The sequence below is a fragment of the Neovison vison genome, chromosome 1 (assembly GCF_020171115.1).
Source record: "Neovison vison isolate M4711 chromosome 1, ASM_NN_V1, whole genome shotgun sequence".
NCBI lineage: Eukaryota > Metazoa > Chordata > Mammalia > Carnivora > Mustelidae > Neogale > Neogale vison.
In genome coordinates, this window is record NC_058091.1 from 64,887,375 (window position 1) to 64,914,307 (window position 26,933).

The 26,933-nt window shown below is 35.5% G+C and overlaps 1 protein-coding gene across 1 annotated transcript in view; it reads right to left on the reverse strand.

Moving 5' to 3' along the window:
* Window positions 1-26,933, reverse strand: part of PEX7 (peroxisomal biogenesis factor 7) — a 90,527-nt gene that overhangs the window by 48,153 nt on the left and 15,441 nt on the right. Inside the window, exons 4-8 of the mRNA XM_044248009.1 lie at window positions 25,662-25,739; window positions 25,173-25,281; window positions 13,198-13,304; window positions 11,426-11,539; window positions 9,870-9,925 (exon numbers count right to left, since the gene is read on the reverse strand). Of these exons, the coding sequence (XP_044103944.1) occupies window positions 9,870-9,925; window positions 11,426-11,539; window positions 13,198-13,304; window positions 25,173-25,281; window positions 25,662-25,739 (464 nt within the window). The remainder of the gene's footprint in view (window positions 1-9,869; window positions 9,926-11,425; window positions 11,540-13,197; window positions 13,305-25,172; window positions 25,282-25,661; window positions 25,740-26,933) is intronic.

Here is a 26,933-nt window from a genome sequence, read left to right on the forward strand (position 1 = left end):
TTGCTATGTGCAGCCTTTGTGGACATCACTCATCTCATCCTCACAGCGAGCCACTGTGGTAAGTACCTTCATTTTACAGAAGAGGACATTGCACATACTGTTTTAAAATAGCATGTCCAAGTTTATGCAGCTAGTAAAAGGTGGCCAGGCTCCATAGGCTGTGGTCTTAACTCCTATGTTACCCAGGAATGTGCCACCCCACAATTAGTCCATTCAACTTGTATTTCCTAGAACACCAGATCTGTATTTGTGACTATATGTCTCTCTGCTACTCTTGCTAACCCCAACACAAATGACAGGCTCAGGACTCCCTGATGTGTTTCTACTTCTCTCCAGGCCTTTACTTTTATCATTTTGTCAGCAAGATATTCAGAACTGCCTATTATGTCTATTATAAGGGCTCATATAACAGGCTCAGATAACAGGCATTCTATAAAAATGCCTGAATTTTAAAGCAGGGTACAGCCCTACGATTTGCAACTGAAGTAAGTAGTTTAATAGTGGAATTGGAAACATTAACATTGCTGGTATAGGCAGAGTGTTTCACATCACACAAGCTTGGATGAGCACAGTTTGCAAACACTGGAATTAAAACTCCCTGTTTTTCCACCCAAAAATTATATAGTAAAAAAAAAAAAGAAAGAAAGAAACAAAATACTGCTTGTTTCATATATTACTATCACTAAAGACCATTGACAAAGAATGTTTGGAAGGTTAGAAAGTTTGTAAAAGCAACATGAAGCTGAAGAGTATTACTCTGAGTTTAAATTTATCATATTAGTTTTATCAATTTTAGGAAAGTTAGATCTTTAAATAGCTGAGAAGTACTTGCTATACCTGGAAGAGATAAAATGTTGCTTTTTCTAATAAAACATAATTTTAACAGCTTTTACTTTTGTTTGGCTGCCACACAGTGGATCTGCTGATTCCCAACTGCATTTACTGAACAATCCACTTAGTATGAAACCAAAACAGGCCCTCAAAACTCAACTCATGCTAGGCACGGTCGGCATAGCAAACATGTCTCAGCAGAAAAAGAAATAACCTAATAGAGAGTACATCAGAAGAAGATGATGTGCTAAAACCTATGGTGACTACATTCACAGAAGAATGGAAATAATTTACCATGAAATATTTTAGATTCAGTACCATCTCTGAGTAAAGTTTAAAAAGAACCGATGTGCATTTTTTAATACATTTTATTTATTTATTTATTTGATATATATATATAGAGAGAGAGAGTGCGCACAAACAGGGGTAGTGGCAGGCAGAGGGAGAGGGAGAAGCTGGCTCCCCACTGAGCAGGTAGACCTGAGCAGGGAGCCCCATGTGGGATTCAATCCCAGAATCCTGGGATCATGACCTGAGCCAAAGGCAGACACTTAACTAACTGAGCCATCAGGCCCCCCAGAACTGATGTGTAATTTTATAGAGTGTATTGCCCATCAGCTAAAGGGAGTTTTGATATTTTTCATAAGGTTGGAACTTTTATTTAATCTAAACACACTAATTTCAAGTGCTACGTTACACATGAATTTTTAGATTTTTATTACTTACTCTGTGAAACATAATGAGCTACTACACAGGTAAAGAACTTAAAGCATTTCTATTAGATATGATAATGACATAAAACAAAACTATGAAACTTGAATTTTTTAATACTAAAATGTCCTTAACATTGTCACTTTTGACATAATGCACACAATATAAAATATGTTAAAATAAAATCTTAAAGGCTAAAAAAACTAGACAAAATATAAAAATGGACAAGTAAATGAAAACTTATATTTGAAGAGCTTATGTTACAAGAAACTGGATCCAAAATCTAGAGGTAGTACCTGTATAATTATCAGTGCTGAAGATCGGACAGGTTATTATTGGTCTTTTGTCTTTAATCTTTTTCTTTTTACTAAAATGAGTTTTCTGACACTAAAAACATCATGAATCCAATGAGATTTAAAATTCTTCAGAGGATAAATTCAACTCATATCACATGGGATAAAAAAATCTACCAAAAACATATCTCTTCTGACCTTTCCAATGCATGGTCATCACACACAAATAATGAGAACTAAACTCACACAAGGCATTACTGTAGTTAAAGTTGTATTCTCAGCACGTTTTGAGAATTACAAAATACAGTACATATATTCAAAAATGAAAATTATTTTGTTTTCTTTTTCTATTTTCTCATAAGAAAGTCTTTGGTAGTACTATACTGAAATAATTAATAACCTCCAGTTATATTTAGTATGAAGGTAGTGTAGTAAAGTAGCCATAACGTAGGTTAAAACTAAAATTCTATTTCTGGTAAAAAGAAGATGCTGCTTCTATATACTGCCTGTGATGGAATTTGATTTAAGTTTTTTACTTCACTTCGTACTGAGAAAATGATGACCAGTTTTGCAGGGAGGAGGAAAAAAGAATTCCAGGCTTTAGGCTTGACTAGGAATAATATTCCCATGAAAATCTTAAAATGGCCCTGGTGAATGGAAGCTTAAGGGACACTAAAAGCTTGGCTGGGAAGGAAAGAGAAATATCCAAGAGAAGTTAAAAGCAGATAAAGGAATAAGTTACAGGGTGAGGGGGAAATTAGGGAATTAGAGAACAATGATAGAGGAGGGAAAAGGGGTGATTTCATGGAGTCCTGAAAACAAGAGCATATGGGGTTAAGAGCTCTCGTGCCCAATGGTAGCAGAGAAATGGATAGGTACAGATTTAGATCAATCCTCAGGATTGCAGTGGGAATTGAGATAATTTGTGCTTGATCCCTTCAGTTTTTTTTTAAAGAAATATAAAAGGCCTTTTAGTGAATAAGGTTGGTGAGGTGTCTTGAGAAGAGAAGCAAAGGTTGAGACAGTGAAAAATTAGCACAGTAATTTCAAGCAGGTCTTTTTCAGTAATTCTTATACTCAATTTGTGAGGAGAGATATTATTAATTCCATTTTACATATGAAGAAACCTGGACTCAAAGTTATATGGGAAAACTGCATTAAATGTTTTTTTTTCAGTTATATGTTAAGGATCTCTTATTACTCACTATAATTTCACTTTTTCCAAATGCTTACAAATACAGCAATGACGCTTCTGACCTTGCAGCATGTCACCGAAGCCATTCCTCTCCCGAAAAGCATGAAACATCTATCCCCCAATCTCCAGTCTTGCTCAGGGTTCAAGAAAAAAGCAAAACCTAATTCTTAGAAATGAAAAAGTAAGACTGTGAGCCTCAAATTGTGATGATTTTTGAAGACGTTTAGCTACCTACAAGACTCTGGAATACTACAGTTTGCATTCAAAAGTCCAGTCTTAACAAATACTTCTGAAACAAATTTACATCTACAAAAAAAAGGCATTTCCCAACGAGGTCCTCAAAGATACTTAAGGATATAGATAAAATGGGGCATGGCCAGTAGGATTAAGAACACGATAACAGTTCTGAAAAGAAAGTATAGGTAAGTTACTAGGTTTTCCCTTTAATTAAAAACAGGACAGAAATGGATTTAATATGCCTCTTAGTAATACCTCGAAACCAGAAAGACCCAATTAAAATTCTTAGAGACACTAAAATGAGATCAAAAGATTAATGCCCCATCTCATTTGGTCAAGCCTCCAGTGATCATTTTCAAAACACCAGAAAGGTCTTTGAAATCCAAGGGCTAGATTCTATATCCAGAATCCCTTTTGAGCCCCAAAGTGACACCATATAAAGAGAGAAAACTGAAAGTTCAACTCTTCATCCTGCTCACCCCATCCAAAGGATCTCATATCACTGGCCATACACATCTGGCTGAAATCCTCTCCTGACACTTCTGTGACATACTGCATGCTCTCCTTGTTAAGTGGGCAGGTCCTTTCTTTATTTCAACAGTAATTCTCTCCTGCTTTTTGCTCTTCTTTCTCTAAATGTATTCATTCTTATGGACTGATCTGTCAGTAAGTTAATGGTCTTCTAATCCATATTTATAGACCAAACCTCTAGCAGTTTGATCTAGCTCCACAATTCCAGTTTGGAAAAGTTTGGGTTGGACGGCAAGCAACTGCCAAGTTTTCTTCCTGTCTGCCATGTTGCCATTCTTTGGCTCCCATGCCAGAAGTTTTATATGGGCTATTAAAAAAAACTGGTTATGGCACCCCTTTAATTGATATTTGGAAGCCTCAGTGTGATTATGTTTCCCAGTTTATCTGCATGCTTGTATTGGATTTTTAAAAAAAACAAATTAGGGCATGTAATTTCTCCCAAGGCATTGTTGTAAATAATTCTATTCCACAGTACATTCCACAGAAACAACGTTATATAGCTTCTGCCATATCAATTACTGACTCAGAAATAAAGGAGAGAAGAATTCTGGGTAGTTGAAGCAGTGAGGCCATACAAATCCAAAACTCCTAGTGCATCTTCACAAAAAAACTAATACGAAAGAAGAAGAACAAATAAAACTACACAAAACCTGGGGTGCCTGGGTGGTTCAGTCGGTTAAATACCTAACTCTTGATTTCAGCTCAGGTCTGAAATCAACTCTTGATTTCAGCTCAGGTCTGATCTCAGTGTTGTGAGAACGAGCCCCTTGACAGTCTCCATGCTGGGTATGGAGCCTGCTTGAGACCCTCTCTCTCCCCCCTCCATCTACCCCAGCTCACATGTGTGAACTCACTCTCTCCATCTCTGAAAAAAACCAAAAAAACAAAAAAACCAACCTATACAAAACTCAAACTTCAACACACATGAAATTCTAATTATAGGTAAAAAAAAGAAAAATAAAACAATCACAATGCGCCATCTCTCATGTTTCAGCTGTAAGCCTAATTGGACACTTTAATCTATAGCAGGGAAAACTGAATTGCAACAATCAGCGTCCCCAGGGAAAAAAGATCAAATAACTTACAAGGACAAAAGAATTAGACTGGCATTGGAATTCCCAAAAACAAGACAGAAAGCAAGGCAGAAAAAAGGTAGCATTTTCAAAAAGCTCCAGAAATGTAAATCAAAGAGTTTCTATTCAGATAAGCTACACTTGAAGAGCAAGGCTATAGAGAAACAGTTTTAAACCTGCAAGAGCTCCTGAGAATTCTGAATCCATCAGCTCTTCTTAAGGAATCTACTAGAAGATAAACTTCATCAAACTAAGACATGATGGGAAATTTCAGCAAAAAGATTGATGATGAATATTTAATATATTTAATCCTATATCTAAGACTAAACCAAATGTGAAAACGAGAGTGGAAAATAATTTATATTAAACGTTGCAAGGTTTGACAAAGTATAAATAAAATAACTCAAAATTTGATGGAGAAAAGGAAGGGGATAAAAAGGAAAGTAGAGTGAATTCACTGCTTGTACATGCAATAAGCAGGTGTTGAAATACCATTAAAAACTCATGAGTCAGATAATGGTTACATTTTTTTAAAACAGGGGACTAAAGGTATTAGAAAATTTAAAATACCAAAGGCAACCACTAGTACAAATAAAAACTTACCTAAATATTACAAAAATTTAAATAAAAGAACAAAATAAACCTTCAAAGCACAACCAAAATACATCACATTCAGAAACAGCAAGTAAAACACAAGACACATAACAGTCACCACATAAAATGATACAACAGACTTGATACCAAACATGTTTTTATCAAAAAATATGGATAGGTTAAACTTGACTATTACTTAAAAAGACTTTTTATTTAGTTCACCTAGGAAGACCCAAACATATGCTCTATATAAAAGACATACCAAAACCAAAATGCTTCAAAAAAGCTAAAAATGAAGGTATGGGAAAAAATGTACCTGGAAAGTGGAAACACTATGAAAGCAGGGGCAGTGACACAGGTAAGAGACAAAGCACAACTAAAGCTTTTGAAAAGGATCAACTGTGATAAAGAAGGATTCTCTTTGATGCTAAAAGTCTCAATTCACTAAATGGCCATTATAAATATCTATGCACCAAATAACAGACTACACTATCTACCTTTATGAAATCAAAACTACAAGAGTTGCAGGGAGACAGGTAGAAGTCCACTGATAATACTTTTAACATCCACTCTCAGTACAAAACAAATTAAGTGGACAAAAAAAATAAAACAGGATACAGAAAATCTAAACAACAATCAGTAGAGCTTATGTTACATATTGGACTTTACAGCATGATAATACAGAATATACCTTCTTCTTAATTGCTTATGAAACATTCACAAACATTGATAATTTATTAGGTCCCCTCAAAATCAGTATGTTCTATAAAACAATGACTAAAAATTGTATTCTCGATTCACAATGCAATAAAACTATAAATTAACAAATTAACAGATTTTTAGAAATTAAAAAGCTCTTTCATCTGGAAATTAAATAACTTCCTATTAAACAACTCTTGGGAGAGAGGGAAAATACAAACAGAAGTTACAAATCTTTTAGAAATGATAATGAAGGGCACCTGGGTGGCTCAGTTGGTTGGACGACTACCTTCAGCTCAGGTCATGATCCTGGAGTCCCAGGATCGAGTCCCACATCGGGCTCCCTGCTCAGCAGGGAGTCTGCTTCTCCCACTGATCTCTCTCCTTTCATGCTCTCTCTCTCTCAAATAAAATAAAATCTTTTAAAAAATGATAATGAAACATTATGTATCAGAATATATGGGCTAGAACTGAAATAGTAACTAGAAGAAAATTCATAGCCTTAAAAACTTTATTAACAAAATGAAAGAATAAAAATATATTCCTGGCTCAAAAGTCAAAAAAAGAACAAGATAAGCCAGAAGAGAGTAACAAGAAGGAAATAATAAAGATAAAAGGAGTAATTAATTAAGTCATGAATAGAAAAAAATAGTTCAATTAATAAACCAAAATCTTATTTGCTGGAGAAAAATAACAAAATACATATTTTATTAATATTTTGTTATTTGTTATTATTTGTTAATATCTGTTATTATTAATATTTGTTAATAACAAAATACATACCATTAAATAACTTAAGCAAAAATCACAAACATACAAAGTCAAAAATAAAAGTGAAATAACCATTGAAACAGGAGAAATTAAAAAATTATGATACTATTTAATAGACATTTGTAACAAATAAATTTAAAAATCCATAAGGATAATTTCCCAAACTGATCCCATTAGAGATGAAAAGTTTAAATAGACCAATTTTCAAACAAGAAATACAGGCATCAGGAAAGTACTCCACAAAAAGAACCATGCCTGGATGGTTCCACAGGGGAATTCAACCAAGGCTTCAAAGACCAAATAGCCTCAATGCTGTATAAATTGTTCCAGAATTCTGAAAACTAGGAAAACTTCTTAATTCTTTTTTATGAGGCAAGTAACACTCTGATACATAAATCAAAAAAAAGAATGAAAGGAAAAAAGGAAGCTGTAGACCAATATCACCTTTGAATACTAATGTAAAAATCTGAATAGAATATGAGCAGACCAAATTCAATACCACATAAGAAAATAATACACAAAGATCAAGAGAGATCTAGTCCAGGAAGGCAAGGCTAGTTCAATTCACTAATAATTCCTTAATAGCTCTAAGAAGAAAAATCATGATCATTTCCACAGATGCTGAAAAAGTCTTTGACAAAACTTAACATACATTCCCGACTTGAAAAAAGACTCAAGAAAACAAGAATTGAGCACACTTTCTTAGCATGACTTAAACAACACAAGTTTGGACTGTGTGGGGTCACTTACACGCAGTTGTTTTTTTTTTTCCAGTAAATATACATATAGTACTGCAAATGCATTTTTTCTTCCTCATGATTTTCCTTTTTTAAAAAAATATTCATTCATCTGTAATTTTATTTATTTATTTTTCAAGATTTTACTTATTTATTTGACAGAGAGAGAAAGCAGGAGCAGGGAGTGAGGCAGAAGGAAAAGCAGGTCCCAGAAAAGCAGGGAACCAGATGCAGGGCTCAATCCCAGGACCCTGGGATCACGACCTGAGCAGAAGGCAGATACTTAACTGCTGAGCCACCCAGGTATCCCTTTCTTATGATTTTCTTAAGAACATTTTCTTTTCTCTAGCTTACTTTAAGAATACAGTATATGATACATATGACGTGCAAAATATATGTTAATCAACTGTTTACATTATAGGTGAGGTTTCTGGTCAACAGCAGGCTATGAGCTAAATTTTGGGGGAGTCAAAAGTTATGCAGGGGTTGGCACACATAACCCTGGGTGTTTGAGAGTCAACTGTACTTTCACTTAAAGCCAACACCTTACTTTTAACAAGGAAACATTAAAGGCACTTTCATGAATATAGAATTAGACATTATAACACTATTTAGCACTTTAATAGAGGTATCTGCCAATGCAATTAGAGAAATCAACCAGAAGCATCAGAATTGAAATTGAAGATACATGACCATCTTTCTTTGCAGATGCTTTGATCAGGTACTTGGCAAACCCTAAGGAATCAATGATCTTTAGATGGTAGAGAAACAGGCATTTTCAAACACTGCTGCTTGGAATGGAAATTGATACATTCCTTTTGGTGGGAATTTGGTGCTATCTAACAAAACTATATGTAGGCTTACTAAAATTTTAATTCAGCAATCTCACTTCTAGGAATATACTCTGAAGTTAGTTCTCTAATCATGTGCACATACAAACATACAAGGTTATTATCCACTATACATTGTTTATTTACAAAATATTTGAGGACAAGCTAAATTCCCATATGTAGGAGAGTAGTTGAATAAACTATGGTACATCCACATAATGGAGTATTATAAGAATGAGAAGTATCTCTATGAATTGACACAAAGTGATTTCCTGGATATATTTTATACGAAAAAAAGTAAAATTGAAGAGAATATCCAGAGCACTCCATTTTTGTATAAGAAAGGGGGAAATAAGAAAATAGACATTGTCTACTTATCTGAGTAATATAGATTATTATAGGGTAAAGGACCCTACAGAATGGATTGGAAAGAATAGAGGAAATAGCTCTTTCTGAATATACTTGAATTTGGAACCATGTTACTGTTTTGTCTGCTCAGAAAAATAGACAAAATTAATGAGGATGGTAGGAAATCCTAAAATTGACTACAAACAGAAGCAAATGAATCAAACTGTGTTTCCAATGAATGACACAGCCACACTGATGGGAGGGGAACAGAATTAACCCAGATAACCTTTAAAACACGTATTTGGACTAGGAGGGAAAAAGTGCTAAACAAACGTGAACTCTAATTAGTATAACTCTGTTTCAGAGAAGAAAGGCTCCACAATTCTAAAACTACTTTCTGAGCATTCTAGGGTTCGCAAGTAAGTTAATGTATTATGTACATGGGAATTAGGAGTTACACATCTGGAAAAGGAGAAAAAAATAGAATAAACCCTGTGCAGTGTGGGATTGGAACTGGGATGTATGGATAGAGACGCACACACACACATATATATTCATACATAGCTGTGGATGTACACACACGTATAAATACACACACTCATCTATATATAGTCACAAACATAATAATAGCCTTAATAGTTTTTTTCAGCTATAACAATCTCAGCCTTAAGATTCATATAATTAGACCTGAAGACATGGAATTTCACAATTTTTAAATTCTAAGTTTAAGAAGTACTGGCCATGCAGCCTATTGTGTGAAAAGTCATTACTATAGCAATAGGTATCAGGAAAAAAGGCTTTTAAGCAAAACAGCCAAGCTACCTTTAAATAGCAAAGAATTAATGTACAGGGCCAGATCATAAAAACAGAAAAAATGTAATATTAATCCTATTGCAAATATTCAAATGTGCTCAGCTCAGATTATTTTCAGATTACTATAATAAAAACATTGTTTTTCATAAAAGTTGAAAAGATGCTACTTGGTATTTCACAATGAAACTTATCAAAATCTACTGTACCTTACAGTGAAATCATAGGAGCAAGAGGCCAGAACAGAAGCATGAAATGGTGAAAACTACAAAAACAAAACAAAACTTTTTAAAGTTAGCTGTAATTGTAACATGCTACCTCATAAGGCTATTCACATGAGCACTACAATAAAGTTTAATCAGGACTGTCGCTTAAAATTACATTTCCCCAAACCTTATATGCTTTAATTTAAGGCAAAAATCTTCTGGCATTTTAAGCATCAGCTGTAGGAAACAAATTTACTTTTATATTCTCCAAAGAAAAGTCATTCCTCAAGCTTTTTAGCACTTATTTAGAATAAAATATTCCCAAAGGGTTGCCCTTCTGGAAAAATTAAATACAATTTTGCAATGCCTATCCAAAAATGACTCCTAAGAATTTAAGGGAGTTAAGTGATAATACAATATGTAATAATATAATTTACCAATTTTATGAATACATAACTACAATTGCTATATGTACAAGTATCAGTTTATCAATTGTTAAATAAAAACATCTTTAAAAGAATTTTTATGTTATTGGTCTATCACAATTAATGCAAAGGATATCAAGAACAAAAACTGCAAATTTAAAGATAAATATCTTTTAGATAAGTAATCAACATACCTTAATAGGCTGCCCTTTGTAATTATATTTCTTTAGGTTTTTTTTCTTCCCAGTACTTTAGTGGCTATATACATACATATAACTACATTCAAATATGCTTTATAGTTTGCAAAATACTTTCAGTAAATTACCCAATTTCATTCTCAAAAACACCATGAAATAAATACTGAAAATATTTTTCAACTACTATAACCTGTGTGCCATTAAAACAACAACATGGCACCAGGTGTCACATGCTGAGTTACAACCAGTAAAATTTTAAATATTAATTTAACTGAAAAGTCAGAATTTCTGAAATAGGAATAACCCAGTTAACTTATTTAAAAGATGAATAAAATAGTTCTTTACCCTTAGTATAACAAAACAAAGAATGAAATTGGGAGATGTCACTTAATAAGATGTTTTCCACAGTGACTTAGCAAAACCCACCAATAAAAGCTGGGAAGCTACTATAAGTCCCCTTAGAACTAGGCACATTTCTCAGAAGTGGTAGAAAAAAGTTATTCATCTCATTGTCTGCTGTTGGCAGAGTGGAAAATTTTCTATACCCCAAATATTGTGAACATTCATACTTATTACCATGTTAGAGAAAAGAAACCTCTCTGTAGTTTCAACCACTGAATCGGAAATTACGAAGAATACTAAAAGCAAATTACCATAGTTAAAAACACACAAAAAGTAATAGTAGTAGAATGGGAAGAACAGAATGAAAAAAAATTTTCTATTTAAGCTTAAGCACTGATCGTCTACATTGTCCCAATTCATTCAACAATTATTCAAATATTTTTACCTAGTTTTAGCTTTCATTGTTCATCACCAATTGGCTAACAGAAATATGCACAAAAAGCACCCATAACCCCAACTCCTAAACATGTTTTCTATATACTTCATTATGTTTTTATTTCTACTCCACAGGTAAAAAGAAAAGAAAAACACTTACTTTCACTCTCCTAATAGCGTAGGTATGACCAAGAAGTTCAAACACTGGCTGTCGTACATTCCTCAGGTCCCAGCCTCTCAAACTACAATCCACAGCCCCTGTCACGAGCAAATTCTACAAAAAAATTCAGAGAAAAGTGAGCAGTGCCCAGGTCAGAACAATGTGCAGTCTCAAATGGCACTGTGGGTTCTCCAATCTACTTGTAGTAATATCAGTAAGTATATAAGGGATTAAAAATTACACCCCTCAAATGAGCCCACCTTCCTCTTGAGTGTATTGTGAGGCTTTACCAGGCTTTAAAAGGCAAGAGGCCTGTTAACTGAGGAATATGGGGGAAAAGGAAAGGGTACCAATTTGATTTTTATGCTTTTCTAAATCTAATTCAATCATTGTTTCCCACTCTCATGGGCCATGTCTTAATACAATATCTAATCCTATCTGAGAACCTCTGCAAATAGTGATGAGTCTCCTATCTGGTCAGGTTTTACAAATCCCTCTATCTAGAGCCCTCAGTGAACCACAGTTCCTAGCTGAACAGGCCAAGTGCTGGGCCCACGGTCAGCCCCCTCCCATGTCAACCAGGGTAGTAATTCATTGTCTGAATGCGCTAGGTTTAAGCGTAAGCTCACTGGAGGGAAAATTTCAATAATTTAAAACAAAAACAATTTTAACAACTCTCAATCATGTATCAGCACCTTTTTAGAATTCCCCAAAGTATAACATATAGTCCACAATTCATTTTCCAGATGGAAAACTCATTTATGATGACAGAGATTTGAAATGCAGTTATCAGCAATGAAATGGTTATTTAGATCAAGTATTATTATTGAATATGTACTCTCTTTTCTCTTAATCTGTTTTATTTCTTTTCAAAGAACTCTGCAATAAAATGCTCTCTTAACTTCCTTTAGTTAATTGAAAAGTGAGAAGAAACAAGGAGTATGGTTTACCTGTCTGTCCCAGGCAACAGACCACCTCAGGTATATAAATAGTATCTCAACACACATTTAATCCATTTTTATTCTGAATTCATATGCTCATGTGGTTAACTAAAGCTTTTCAAAGAGGTAAAAATAGACACTGTTATCTACAGAAGCATGAAGTTTGGTTAGGCTTATATGGGAAGATCAAACAAAATTTTTTTAAAAAACTGGTAGACCGGGGCGCCTGGGTGGCTCAGTGGGTTAGTCCTCTGCCTTCAGCTCAGGTCATGATCTCAGGGTCCTGGGGTCGAGCCCAGCATCAGGCTCTCTGCTCAGCAGGAAGCCTGCTTCCCCCTCTCTCTCAGCCTGCCTCTCTGCCTACTTGTGATGTCTGTCAAATAAATAAAAAAAAATCTTTAAAAAACAAACAAACAAAACTGGTAGACCATCAAACTAAAAATCAAATTACAAATAGTTCAGCAGCCTAACCAGCAAAGTGAATGAGAAATGCAAGCAGACAATACAAATTGGTGGGGTTAAGAGCAATAAAAAAAAAAAAAAAAAAAGTACATAAACTGTAAAGCAGCTTCCCAAATAAGCAAGTAAGCCTGCACTGTTGAACTTGGAGAATTTCTATTTCTTACTCTGCCTGTTTCATGTGCACTTAAATCCAATTAATGCTAATGCAGGTCACTCACAATCACCAATTAGAATTGAAAGGGACTGAATTCAACTTAATGGTCCATAAACACTACCAAAGTCCACATAAAGGAAGAGAAAATAAAATCCAGAACATTTCAACAAAAAGAAGGGCTCAGCAGCAAGGGACAGATCCAGACAGGAGGGTACCTCATTGTATTTACACCAGTCACAGCTCAAAATTTCTGCCTGATGTGCAGGAACCACAATTCTGACTCCTGTTGACTTCACATCCCAGATTCTCAGAGTTTGATCACCTGGTGAGAGATGAAGACTTGATCACTTTCCATTACACCACTTGGATGCTTAGTGACACTGTACTCATGATGATAAATTAAGGGAAAATACGCTGGTTTGCTGGGAGGTTACTACCATTTATATATTATATATATATTGGTTTTGTTTGTTTTGTTTTTTTAAGACTTAGAGAAAGAGCGAAAGCCATTCCACATAAATGGGAATGGCAGAGGGAGAATGAGAAAGAATCTCCAGCAGACTCCGCAGTGAGGCGGAAGCCCAATGTGGGGCTTGATCTCATGGCCCTGAGATCACTACCTGAGCCGAAACCAAAAATCGGAGGCTTGACTGACTATGCCACCCTCGTGCCCCCACATTCATTGATTTTAACTATAATAATGTATAGGAACTACTAAAAGTGAGGAACTACAAAAAGTAATGTGTTACGACAATGTTTATACATCTACTCAAAGCAGGAAAATCTGAATTTCACACTGAAACAGGGACAGTGATGATTACATACACACAAAAACACATAGTGCGTTTCTCCTCAGGACAGGAAAAATGTCCTGAAAATCATCGGTTTCTAGTCTATAAGAAACCGAATGCTAACAATTTTACTGTTAAATGTGGGCAGTCTACCAAGTCAAAATAGAGAATTTTTCATCTTTGTGGTTATGTTTACTACATTTTAACAGGCCAGCCAGAGGTATATTTCTCTCCTTGGAAAAAACAAGTTGAAAAGTTTATATCTTGCATAATTACAAAAATGGTTCACATTGCTTAGCTTCACAGTTACCTGATTAAATGTTTTATATGCTGTTTGCCTTTGATCTTTATAAATTTAAAGAAAACAACAAAATGACCTGATGAATAAAACTCAGGATATATATATGTATTAACATCACAGTCAACTAGAAACAGGCAGTGATGCTGAGAGTGAGCTGGTACAACTGGATGAAAGAACATGGTCTACGGCGTGATGGCAGTCAGGGTCTGAAATTCTGTTTAGTAGCTGTGTGACCCTGCACAAGTTATATAATAACTCTGAGACTGATTCCTCATTTCTAAAAAAAAGCAACAGAATGCCTGCATTCAGGGTTGTACAAGCATATAGTGTAAAAAAGTTTCTGGCACTTAGCATGGTCTCCGGCACAAACAGATACCTTTATATATGGTATACGATAATACTAAAATTTTAAATTATCCTTTGCTTACTTACATATATTTTCCTGCATTCCCAATTCTAAATCATATTGTCATGTAGCTACACTTGCAATTTTAGAGAGTGCTTTTTTTTTCTCCATTTCTTTGGAAGTTGTTTAAGAAAGATAAGCATTAAATTGTCAGTGGTAATGAAATGTAGAGGTTAAGAATGTGGGCTCCAGAGTTCTGGGGCCTAGTCCTAATCTAGCTCAATCATTTTGTACCTGTTGATATTTAATCAAGTTCCTTAACTTACCTGAATCTCAGTTTCCTTACCTGTGATAAAATATTTACCTTATCAAGTTTAAGTGAGATAATATACTTGAAAAAAATAAGAAAGCATACCCATGATTAGAAGTCAGTCCCACTCCTATTCAGAATGCTGTGAATAATGGCCAATATTTATTGAGTGTTTATTTTATGCCAGGTGGTGGTCTAAACATTTTGTATGCCTTAACTTTTTAAAACCATAAAAACTGAGGTAAAAATTTTGATAATATAACAAGTAATTTTTATAGTAATTTACAAATGGGGAAACTAAAGATTAAAGTATCAAAACATTACAAGGAATACGGGCCAGTCCATGAAGAAGTAACTGTTATTCTAGCAACATTATCGGAGTCTCACAAAACATAATGAACAAAAGAAACCTGACACAGGAGTATAAAAACCACAAAGCTAATCTATGCTATTAAAAGGCAGGACAGTGGTCACCCACCCTGGAGTGGGGTAGGGGAGCCTCTCAGAATGTTCTGTTTCTTGATCTGGGGGCTACATACACACCTGTTATGTGCTCACTGTGAAAATTCTTTGCATTGTACACTTAAGATTATGCACTGTTCCACATGTGTATTATACCTCACTAAAAGATTAAGCAATTGCACTACGAAGTGATTCAAAGGGGCACATGGACCCCAGTGTTTATAGCAACAACACCTATAATAGCCAAACTACAGAAAGAGCCCAGATGTCCACAGACAGATGGATAAAGAAGGTGTGGGGTGTACGTGTACATCTATCTCAGCCATCAGAAAGAACGAAATCTTGCCATTTACAACAACAGAGATGGAACTAGAGGGTGTTATACTAAGCAAAATAAGTTAGGCAGAGAAAGACAAATACCATATGATTTCCCTTATATGTGGATTTAAGAAACAAACCAGATGAACACAGGGGAATGGAAGGAAAAATAAAATAAGATAAAACAGAGAGGGAGGCAACCCATAAGAGACTCTTAGCTCTAGAAAACAAAAAATGTTGTCGGAGGGGAGGTAGGTGGGAGGATGGAGTAACTGGGTGATGGACATCAAGGACGGTGGTTGATGGGTTTTATATGCAACTGATGAATCACTAAATTCTACCTCTGAAATTAATAATACACTATATGTTAACTAAACTGAATTTAAATTAAGAAATACATGTCTACATGTATTTTTATATGACATGTATATTTACATAGGAAAAAAAGATTAAGTAAAACACCCAATAACAAAGACTGGGTGGGTGCCCACTCCACATCTCTCTGGAACAATATTTTGGTTCCTCACCATCACAGTCAAGCAGCATTCACACACACAGAAAAGCCATTGCCTAGGTTGTCCCATCTTGCAGTTAACTTGAAAGACACCAGAAGAAGGGAACTGCTCTGAAGGAGCTAAGAATTCCATTTACTTGACAGTCACTTCTGTTGCACACATTTGTCACTTCATCCTCCTCACTCTATTTTCCAGGTAGGAGAGACCGCTTCTGGCCCAACAGTACCATGACTCACTCAACTCTGAGCCACTGAGATATCTGTACTTATGTTGGGTTTTTTTTAGTAATTGCATTTTCCAGACAACTGGCCCTTCATTGACAGCCAGACATTGACCAGGGCCCTGTGATAGTGCCACCATCTTCCCCTATCAGTGGCAGGCCAGCCACTGGCAACAGAACCAGCAAGTCTTGGTGCATAGCGCGGAATAGGAAATGTTGGATGCTACTATGTTGAATTTCAAGCCACAGCAGGTAAGAGGAAGGTGAGGAGGGAGAATGAGTGTCAACACTGGATCTGACTCTGCAAAGAACTGAGCAGCAAAAGGATGCACATTGGGCCCAAATAATTTAACTGAATTGAAATGTCAGATGCTTACCAAATGTAATATGACTTTTTTCTTAGAATAGAATGAAGTGTGTTTGTTTGTTTTTTAACTACCAGACCCATTCATTCAGGCATGGCTATGACTTATGCAATTATATGGAGTCTGTAATAGCAGTAACTTAGTTTTCATGGTTCAAAAGAAAGTTTACTTCATATTAATGTTCTTAATGTAATGAGCTTAAATAGTCTTCCCTTCTATCTCATGTAATTTAGAAATATGAATTCTGTCCTACTAACAACTTTCATGAACTAGACAAAACACAATGTCCTTAGAGAACCTTAGAATGCTTTGGAAAGTAAATCTAGATCTAAATCTCTAAAAATTCCCCCCTTTTGGCCTGTCCTAACTAAGCCAATGATAAATTTAGTTCCAGATTTGTAAATACCATCTAACTTCGAAGGTGACTCAATTCTTGGAATGACTTCAATGCTATATTCTCCTGTATTATCTTTAAAATATAAATGGCTATAAGCAGTTGAGTGACATAATTAACCAAATGACTGCCTATCGTGTAAGCTTCTACCATTTGTAATATTTGTAAAAACAAATATTTCACAACTTTGGTTTCCATAACCATGAAATTTACAGTTGAGATTTCTTATGCAAAGATTATAGTATGTTTCATAGCAGGCTCCTGTCTGTAAGCAAGAAGACAAAGTAAGAAAATTGATGAAGACCATAATACAACTCAAACAAAACTGGGCGGGAGGGGACATCTAAGGCATTCTCAAAATACAGAAACCACTTCCTCTCTGAATTCAGCACTGAAACCATTCTGTGGGTTTTTAAAGAGAGATGAATATTAAGCATGCAATTCCCATTGCACCAGCAGAAATAAACTATTAGTTTGGCATCTCAAACAAAGCTATGCTGTAGACTAGAACAGCGTTTTCCAGAAGAGGCTGATCGCTAGGTTCAGCTGGGGTAATTAAAAATGTGCCTCTCAGAGATACTTGATTCATCAGGACTACGATGAAGCCCAGAATCCTGTTGTTCTTTTAAAGCTCCCCCAACAATTCCAGTGGCCAGCCAGGTTTCAGGATCACTGACCTTGTATACCATCACACAACCAAGCATTCCAGATTCTACCCAGAGCAAGTTCCTCAGATGAGCACTGGTAATTCTTACAACACAAACACATGCCACCGTCATTCAGATACTCCCCAAATATGTTCTGTTCTTGCCACCTCCCATTCCTTTGCTTCCCAGCTCTCATCTCTTAACTCTTAGTTACTGAAGTAACAGCTTGAACGCTGTTTTCTCAGAGTGGAGAACTAGCTACCCTGACCAGCCAATTTTGCCAAGCTCAAGAATCCTTACCTGTGTTCCCACGGAATTCTGAGCACACACATTAATCATAGAAGGTAACATTTATAGACCCCTAACTCTGTGCCAGGTACTGTTCTCAGCCTTTTGTACATATTAACTTACTTAATCCTTCTCAAAACTTCCATGATATAAGTATTACCGTCATCCTTGTTTTCCAAGTGAGGAATGAAGAGACGGACTTAGTTAAGCAGCATGACCTGAAGTCAGGTAATAGTGGTGAAAGAAGAATTTTGTCTCGGACAGTGCAGTGTAAATTGTGTACAGACAATGTCCATGAGATTAAGGAATTTCCTGGATTCTATTTACTATGTTACCTCTCCAGAGAATTTCACACTCTTTGCATTATCCATTGCTAGTTTGTTTTTCCACAGGATCTCTCTTTTCCACTGGATTGTGGCTCTAAGAAACAGGAACCCTGTCTGTTTTCTTCTTCCTCAATGTCTCTTCAATGGCTTTCAATGTATCTTTCAGAAAACAATGTTCATTCACTTAATATCTGACTGACTCACTGCCAATGTCCCTCTCAACAACCAAAATTAACCTCCAATAGGTTTTCAAAATTCTAATAAGATGCTTACTCCCTGTATCTTACATAATAGTAATTAAAAATATTTTAGTGTTTGCTTGTGTAAGGCACTCAGCTATGTAAAAGAATACACATGCCTGATAGAAAATGCATGAAAGCAAGTCAAGAAAATATGCAAGGATGTTCACTTGCCTCCTAATACATTGTATACAGCTTGGTAAGCAAATTTCCTAATTTCACTTGAAATGGCAAAAGCACAGTGAGAGCTTCAGAGCGTGCCCCATCCTTTACTGAACCACAAACCCTCCTCTTGTAGAATGGAAGAAAAAACTTCAAATCTTTTCAACTTTATTAAGGAGGCTATTATTTGAAAATCATTATAAAGGAAAATGGCAAATGCTTAATAAATAAACCTTCTAAAGAGTTTCTAAAATCATAAAAGTTGGCAAATGGCTTTCCTTTATCCAATTTTTTTAAAGTACATTTTATACCTCACAGGTTCATATTTTGTGAAATCTCTTTGATTTTAGTGTTGGATGTGCATAGAGTCTAGTGAATATAGGCCCCGTAGAACCACTCCCACCTAATCACTATTCATTCTTTCCATTCTTGGTGTAAGAGATGGACTACCACCCTCTCTTTCACTTCCCATTCCCAACGGTAGGTGTAAGCTGGGCCCTAACCAACACATCACATCCTCCTCTCCTAGGCACCGTGATCAGATTAGAAACATTCACGTAGGCCATCAGATGAGAGAAAATGGAACTTTCTTAGATGTCTGAGAAGGAGTCTCACACGTTTTCATACTGGACGGAAACCAGAAAGATAGAGGGGTTGAAGCTGCTGCCATCTTACTTTCACATGGTGCCTGATACAAAACCAACTTAACAAAAACAGAAGAGATGGCAAGAACATCCTCTAAGTCCTACGTCCAGCCATGTGTATAAATCCAGATGTAATTTTGGACATTTCAACCGTGCGAGCAAATAAATTGTCTTCTTAAAGTGGTTTGGTTCAGAATTTCTTTGACTTTCAACCAAAGAAATCCTGGCTGATATTTATATTTATTTCTAATATAACACATGAAGATGATGTCATTAAACAGATAACCTTTTGCTTTCTATTCAACTAAATGGACATTGTGATGATAAAAGATTGTTTAAATAATACCTATTTACAATATGCAGATAGTTAAGTTTTGTGATTATATTGCTAACTCTCCACACAATAAGCCTTTTCATGCTATTCATTCTCATACACTGAATATTCTGTATGCAACATCCAGACTCAATATTATGTATACCATGCTACACAAAAGGCCACCGTAAAAGCAAAAGGAGTATGTGTGACTCAGCCCAAATAAAGGGTGTTTGTTACATTTCTTCCCTTAGATTGCCAGGTGGATCTTTTTTGTACTTCTTGTATCATATGGAAACCAATTTTTATTTGCTTATTCTGGGATTTCCTACATCTTGCATGGCCTACCATAGAGTACATGTTGAATACTTGTTAAATAAATGAGTGAATTCTGACAAGTATAAAAAAAAAAGGCTAATACACAGAATTTTGCCTGACATTTAAATAAACACAGGTGTATTAGTTCAAGATTTTGTCACCATCAGATTTTATATTTGGTCTCAGTCATAAAAACAGCAATGATTAAAAACAAATGAAGATAATTTTAGAACCTTAAATAATAATATACATCAATAGAATTACATACAATAGTAAGGTAAAGGAATTTTTATAAAATATATCAGTAGTTCAAGGAGTTTTACTTATTAATATTTGTCCAAATATGTAAAATTATACTCATTATTAATTTCAGTTTATTATGGATGTTGCCAATTAGAGCTTGCACCAGACATGTCTTCACTGCTTCACCAGAAAGGAAGTAAGTTTCAGTTCATTTTGAAGATAGATCTATCTTATACCATTAATTCATGAAGGGTTTGAAACGACTTCTTTGAAACTGTAGAATATAAGGCCAAAGGGCATCCCTACTCAAAGAAAATGATGCTAATGTCAGGCTAATTCACATCCTTAAAAGAATTTTAATTGAAGTTGTACCAATATTTTCTGTATTAGGGCTTTTCACCTATAGTAAAATTATAACCATTATGCTAAACTGTGGTCATCTTACAGAACTGACTCACTATAAGCATGAAATTCATTAGCATTTACACTAAATTAAAAGGACAAAGATGACTAACTCAAGTTATATAGGCAGGTTAAAGGGTTAGTTAATTCAAACAGCACATCAATATTGCTATCACTTACTTAATATCCACCCAGCCTTACAATTAGCTATGCCACAGAAAAATTTTTAAAAATCCAATAAGAAATTTAGGCATGGAAAAGGAAATGTGTCAAGGAAAAATATATTACTAGTTCCATCCCAAGAGATTTGATATCTTGGGAAAGATTTAACTCAGATTACAGACAAAACACTCTAACTCAGACAACTTAGAAATTTGGAAAATAACAGTAATAATCTTAAAAGTATACTGTTCTTCATTGTAGAAAACCATGCTGTTAATTTCAAACACTGAACATTTTTTACTTAACTGAACTTCTATACACAGAATTTACTATTACTTTCTCCTACCTTAGAATCCAGGAAATTCCTTAATCTAATGGACATGTTTGTCTGTACACAATTTACCTGAAGATTTCCAGTTCTGAGTGTCTTCAACCTAATAATGCTTTAAAATTGAGGGACATTTGGTCATTTAAAATTTTTAGAATAAAGAAAATTATAAAATAAACAGAAGGAAAAGGATTTCTGTGACATTGTATTTACTATGGAACCCACTCAACATAATTCAACAACTCAGGGCATTAACAGAGTTTAGTGGCAAGTAAAAAACAATTATCCTTCTGATAGCCTATTTGGAGGATGCTAGATAATTAAATGAGGAGACAACAGTAGACACACTCTACCTCTTCCTCTAGCTATTTTCTTCTCTCTTCCCCTAAACAACCAAACTGCACGAAAGGGCTTCCATTGCTTTATGTCCCCTCAAGACTCTTGATACAAAGTGTCAGCAAACATTTCCTGTGAGGGACCCAACATAAGTATTTTTGGCTTCAAGGGCCATTCACCTCTGCCACAGCTACTCACCTCTGCCATTATGGCACAAAAGCAGTTACAGACAGACAATCTATAAAAGAATGGCATGGCTGTGTTCCACTAAATCTTTGTTCACAAAACTTGTCAGTGGGTCATTTTGACCTGAGGGCAATAGTGTGCCAACCTATGCGCTAGTCTAAGGTTTCTTCTGTTTAATCTCTCCTGGGGACTCTGACTTACTCCAATGGCTTTAGTTATCATTGATGAGCCAATGACACAATTTATTCATGAGGCTAGATGTCTCAGCTCCAACCTCGCCCTACTCATCGACAACTCCCTTGTCCTATGAGCTCAGTGTGCTCTAAAACAAAACTCAAGATCTTCTCTTTCAAACATATTTCTTACCTCAGTTATGACATTAACCACCCACCAATTTATCCTTGGCAGGAATCTAGGTGTTACTCTTTACTCATCCCTCTCTCTTCACCTCTTGTACATCTTATAAAATCATCTCTAAATACCAACTCGAGTCAGCCTAATTTCAGCCAGCCCTTCTGCAGCCATCCTTATCCATACCTTCCTTCATCTGTCAGTTAATCTTCCCACTTCCACTCCCGCTCACCTCCCAACTATTCTCTACACAGAGCCAGAAGGAATTTTGTTAAATGCAAGCCTAATCATATCACTCCCCTGCAAAACCTCTTCAGTGCCTTGCCCATGTCCATAGGATAAAATCCAAAATCATGAATCCAGTACATAAGGTGGGCACCTCCTCTACTGCCCAACCTCATTTTTACGACCTTTTCCTCTTAACCAGTGGTCTCCCGGGTCTTCTTTTAGTACCTCAAATGTGCCAAGTTCTTACTTTTGGACATCCTATTCTCTCGGCCTACAATGGCCTCTCTTTCCATGCCATGCAAGGCCTCCTACTTTTCACTGAGCCAACTCCCTGTCATCCTAAATGAAAGCCAAAAACCTATCAAGCAAAAAATTGACAGTTTTGACTACCAAAAAACTTAAATGCATATACAACATACATACAACATAAAAGAAAATTAAATGGTTAAAAAACAAAAAATTGGGAAAATAGATGTAAGATACATTAGACCAATTCTTAAATATAAAAAAGAGCTCACACATCAATACAGAAAAACAACAACAAACAGTTCTCAGTAGAAAAATGCGCCAAAAACATGAACATAAGACTCACAAAGGAAAAACTGTAGTGGTCAATGAACATACAAAAAATATTCACTATCCCTAGTAATCAAATACACAAATCAAAACAAAATTAGGTATCATCTTCCATTCATCAAATTGGAAAACATTTAAAAGATTAAAAAGGTACATTTATTTATCATTTCAAGGTCCAAATCTTAAAATAATTATTATCTTCACATTACCAGGTTCTCACTATCAGAATTAACTGACATCATCCAGACTGGGAAGGTTGTTGTCATTGTTTTGACTAATCTATAAAGTGTTGCTGCTCTATAAGAAACACTTTTGAAAGTCATTAGTGTCGGGGCACCTGGGTGACTCAGTGGGTTAAAGTATCTGCCTTCAGCTCGGGTCATGATCCCAGGGTCCTGGGATCGAGCCCCACATCGGGCTCTTTGCTCAGCAGGGAGCTTGCTTTCCCCTCTCTCTCTGCTTGCCTCTCTGCCTGCTTGTGATCTCTGTCTGTCAAATAAATAAATAAAATCTTTAAAAAAAAAAAAAAAAGAAAGAAAGTCATTAGTGTCATACAGACTGTATTTATGAATATATTCCCCCCAAATGATGTAATTTAATAAATCCTCACGTTGGAATACTCAGAGACATCAGATTACATTCCCACTATTTGTTCATAGAGACAAGGTCAAAGTGACTTGAGGAGGCAGCCTAGCAGAGCAACCCTGCCTTGCCTGTGACAATTAGTTGTTCACCTTTGTTTCATTCCTACACTTTTTACAGCTTTAATGGCACTCTGTACATGACACAAATCATCTAAAAGAAAAATGAAGTAATGTATATTAAAGTGTCAGAGATTTTAGGAAGGTATTCAGAAAATTCTTTAGCCAAGTGTCTATTGGTGGTAGATCAAATAAAAGAAACATGGTGTACCTTTTTTTCTAACTTAAATTTGTGTTGATTCCATAAATTTAAGAATATAATATAAATTCATATATAATTTATAAAATATAATTGATGAATGTTTTTTTCCATCGAATTTATTTAAAACTAGAGTCTAAAAACTCCTGAATGTTTGCATGAGTCACCCAATTCAACTATAATACTGGACTAAGCTACTAAAAAATTGCCACAATCAAAAGCTGTTTTACAATGTTTTCAGCAGGGAAAATGAATTTGGGACGAGAGATTTTCTGATCCATAGTCATAATATTATTTTCCTGTATAATTTCAACAACAACAACAATAAGCTTATAGCTTATAGCTATAAGCACATAAAACCTAACATCACTAAGCAAATTCAGCCCTTAAAGACATCTGACTTCTTACTGGGGCATATTCCCCACAAACATTATTCATTTTTTTAAAGATTTTATTTACTTGAGAGAAAGAGAGAGCAAGGGGGAGGGGAGCGAAAGGAGAGGGAGAAGCAGACTCCCCACTGAACAGGGAGCACGATGTGAGGCTCCATCCCAGGACCCCAAAATTATCACCTAAGCTAAAGGTAGATACTTAACCAACTGAGCCACTCAGGTGCCCCAAACATTTTTTACTTTTGCACCTTATATTCTGAAATAAGAATAAGAATTTGGGGGGTACCTGGGTGGCTCAGTGGGTTAAAGCCTCTGCCTTTGGCTCAGATAATGATCCCAGAGTCCTGAGATGGTACCAAACATTGGGCTCTCTGCTTGGCAGGGAGCCTGCTCCTGCCCCCACCCCTGCCCCTGTCTGCCTCTCTGCCTACTTGTGATCTCTGTCAAATAAATGAATAAAATCTTAAAAAAAAAAAAAAAAGAATAAGAATTTTTATGGAGGAATACAAAAAAAGTTAACCATGGTTCTATGGAGGGGGAGGGATGAGGACTTATTATTTGGCATCTTTCTGTGCTGTTTGAATTTCCTCACTGTACATATGGTAAGTCTAGTAGAGGGATTATGTAGGATAACATTTTTGTTCTTTTCTTTATAAATTTATATTTTTTGTAAGTTACAAAATTAGCAAGAAATAGAGTGATAATTTTACTTTGTCATTCATCATAAATACTTGTCATTAATTAGCACATGTTATACATTTTGTAACTGTTACTCAGACTTGCCACCTTTATTCCAATAAACAAACCAAGGATAATGCCACCTAAAAGAAGGAACTCAGTGGCTAATAAAAAGAACTAGATGAGTTCCCAATTTTGGAAGATTTATAACCAGTTATGATATGCCTAAGACAAACCATATTTGTTCATTAATAGTTGGAAAGTAGTCCAGGCCTGGCTAAATCTTATCTAGAGGTTGATGAAGAATGAAACCATCTAAAGAGCACAAAGGATAGTACTGTGGGCCCTTTTTCCCTCCAAATAGCAAGTACACAGTGCCACCTGCTGGGGAAAGCAAAGCCATCACTCACTACAAGTAAGGCTTTTTTGGTAAATTCGGAATTATTTACCTGAGGCTGAAGCAAAACAACCAGGGATGTGGGGAGACCAGATTGTGCTATAAATGACACTTTCGTGGCCTCTAAAGGTGCACAGAGACTTTCCAACAGTTGGATCCCACTATAAACAAATGAATAAATCAATTACTTAGAGGTAAATTCAAATTTATGTTTATATACATAATATATGCAATACACCACCTATGTAGTTATATGTACACATGTAACAGTCAGACATATCTCAAGGATTCTTTAAAGTCTATTTTCATATAAAGCAGAACAGTATTTAAGGGGCCAAAATAATCAATGCTGAGCTAATGGTTTACAGCCAAAAGGTTAAAAATGTTTAAATTCTAATAAATGCTTTACTATAGTTTTTTTTTTAAGAAAATTAGTTGTATAATTGAAAAAATATAGAAGTATGTTCTAGAAAAGAAAAAAACTCAATGAAAGTGTTATGGAAGAGACCATTTGGTTTTAAATACAGTAATGCTAACATACCAGCTTGACAGTTTGATCCCATGAGCCAGACACCACAAGCTGTTCACCTCTGGTTTGGCTCCAATCAACACTATAGACCTAAAAACATTTTAATGTGTCATTTAGAAAGTAAAGGAGCATGGAATTCAATATTATATTTTATCTCTTTATAACAGTGATAGCCAGTTAGAACAACTAATTCACTTCATTGAAACATCAAATGAAGTCCTACAAATCTCAACATGGTGCCTGAGAAATGGGAAGGTCATTTTGCCCATTCTTCCAGACATACTCCTTACAGATAAGATTCCCTTCTATTTTAACAGAATGCTACAGATGATTTCCAAACCTCTTTCCCTAAAACAAATCATATATATTTTTGACCTACCAACAAATCACTGTTTGAAGCACCCTGTAGAAATGTCAAAGCAGATTAGAAAGTTAGTCGTCTAAAAAAGCTTGCCAGGTCAGTGTTTATCAGAAAGCATTAAAATTCAATTAATATCCCTATCTGGCCTTTCTTAGAAAAAGCTTATAGGAACCAGGTAATCCTTTCAGATCTCTTGGTAAACAGCTTTAGTTATCCAATGCTGCTATTCTAATCTATGCTTTACTGCTTTCAGTGAACCATTTCAAACAAGCCATTTGAAAACTTATGGAAATATGTTTTATTCTGTCATACAACAGATTATATACAGATCGCTACTGTAAGCTAAGTTCCACAAAATATGTGCATAATTGTTCTTTATTAAAGTAGTACTGATGTAGACTTGAGTATACATCATTAAATGTGACCAGCCAGCAGATTCTTCTAAATCTTAAAAATTCTAGCTACCACATTTATGTAGGAAGCAGAGGGTCTGCAGTTTGCTGTAGCTTCAGTATGGGTTACCTGTTCTCTGCTGTCTTGTACATGTACCATGGCGAGCCATGTTGGAGGATCACTTTTAAAAATATCAGTAATACTAATCCTGTCTTTGCTTAAAACTGTTATTTTTCTCATCATGGATTTTTTCAATTGGGATTTTTAAAAAATATTGCATCAAGACATTATTTGACTACTGAATTTTTGGGGTCCTCCTTAATCATGTAACTAAGGTGAGTGCCCCACCCACCCTATCCTAGTCCCAGCCCTGCTGCTGTCCATATTCATGCAGAAGAGAGAGCATCAGCTGGAACACTGAAGAAGCCACAATCCAGCAGTGGAGAGCACCTCGTACAGAAGGGGCAGCAAAAGCCAAAGAGCTGCTGTGGCCATCTGTTATGGGCGGAAATAGTCATGGAAGTTCTTGA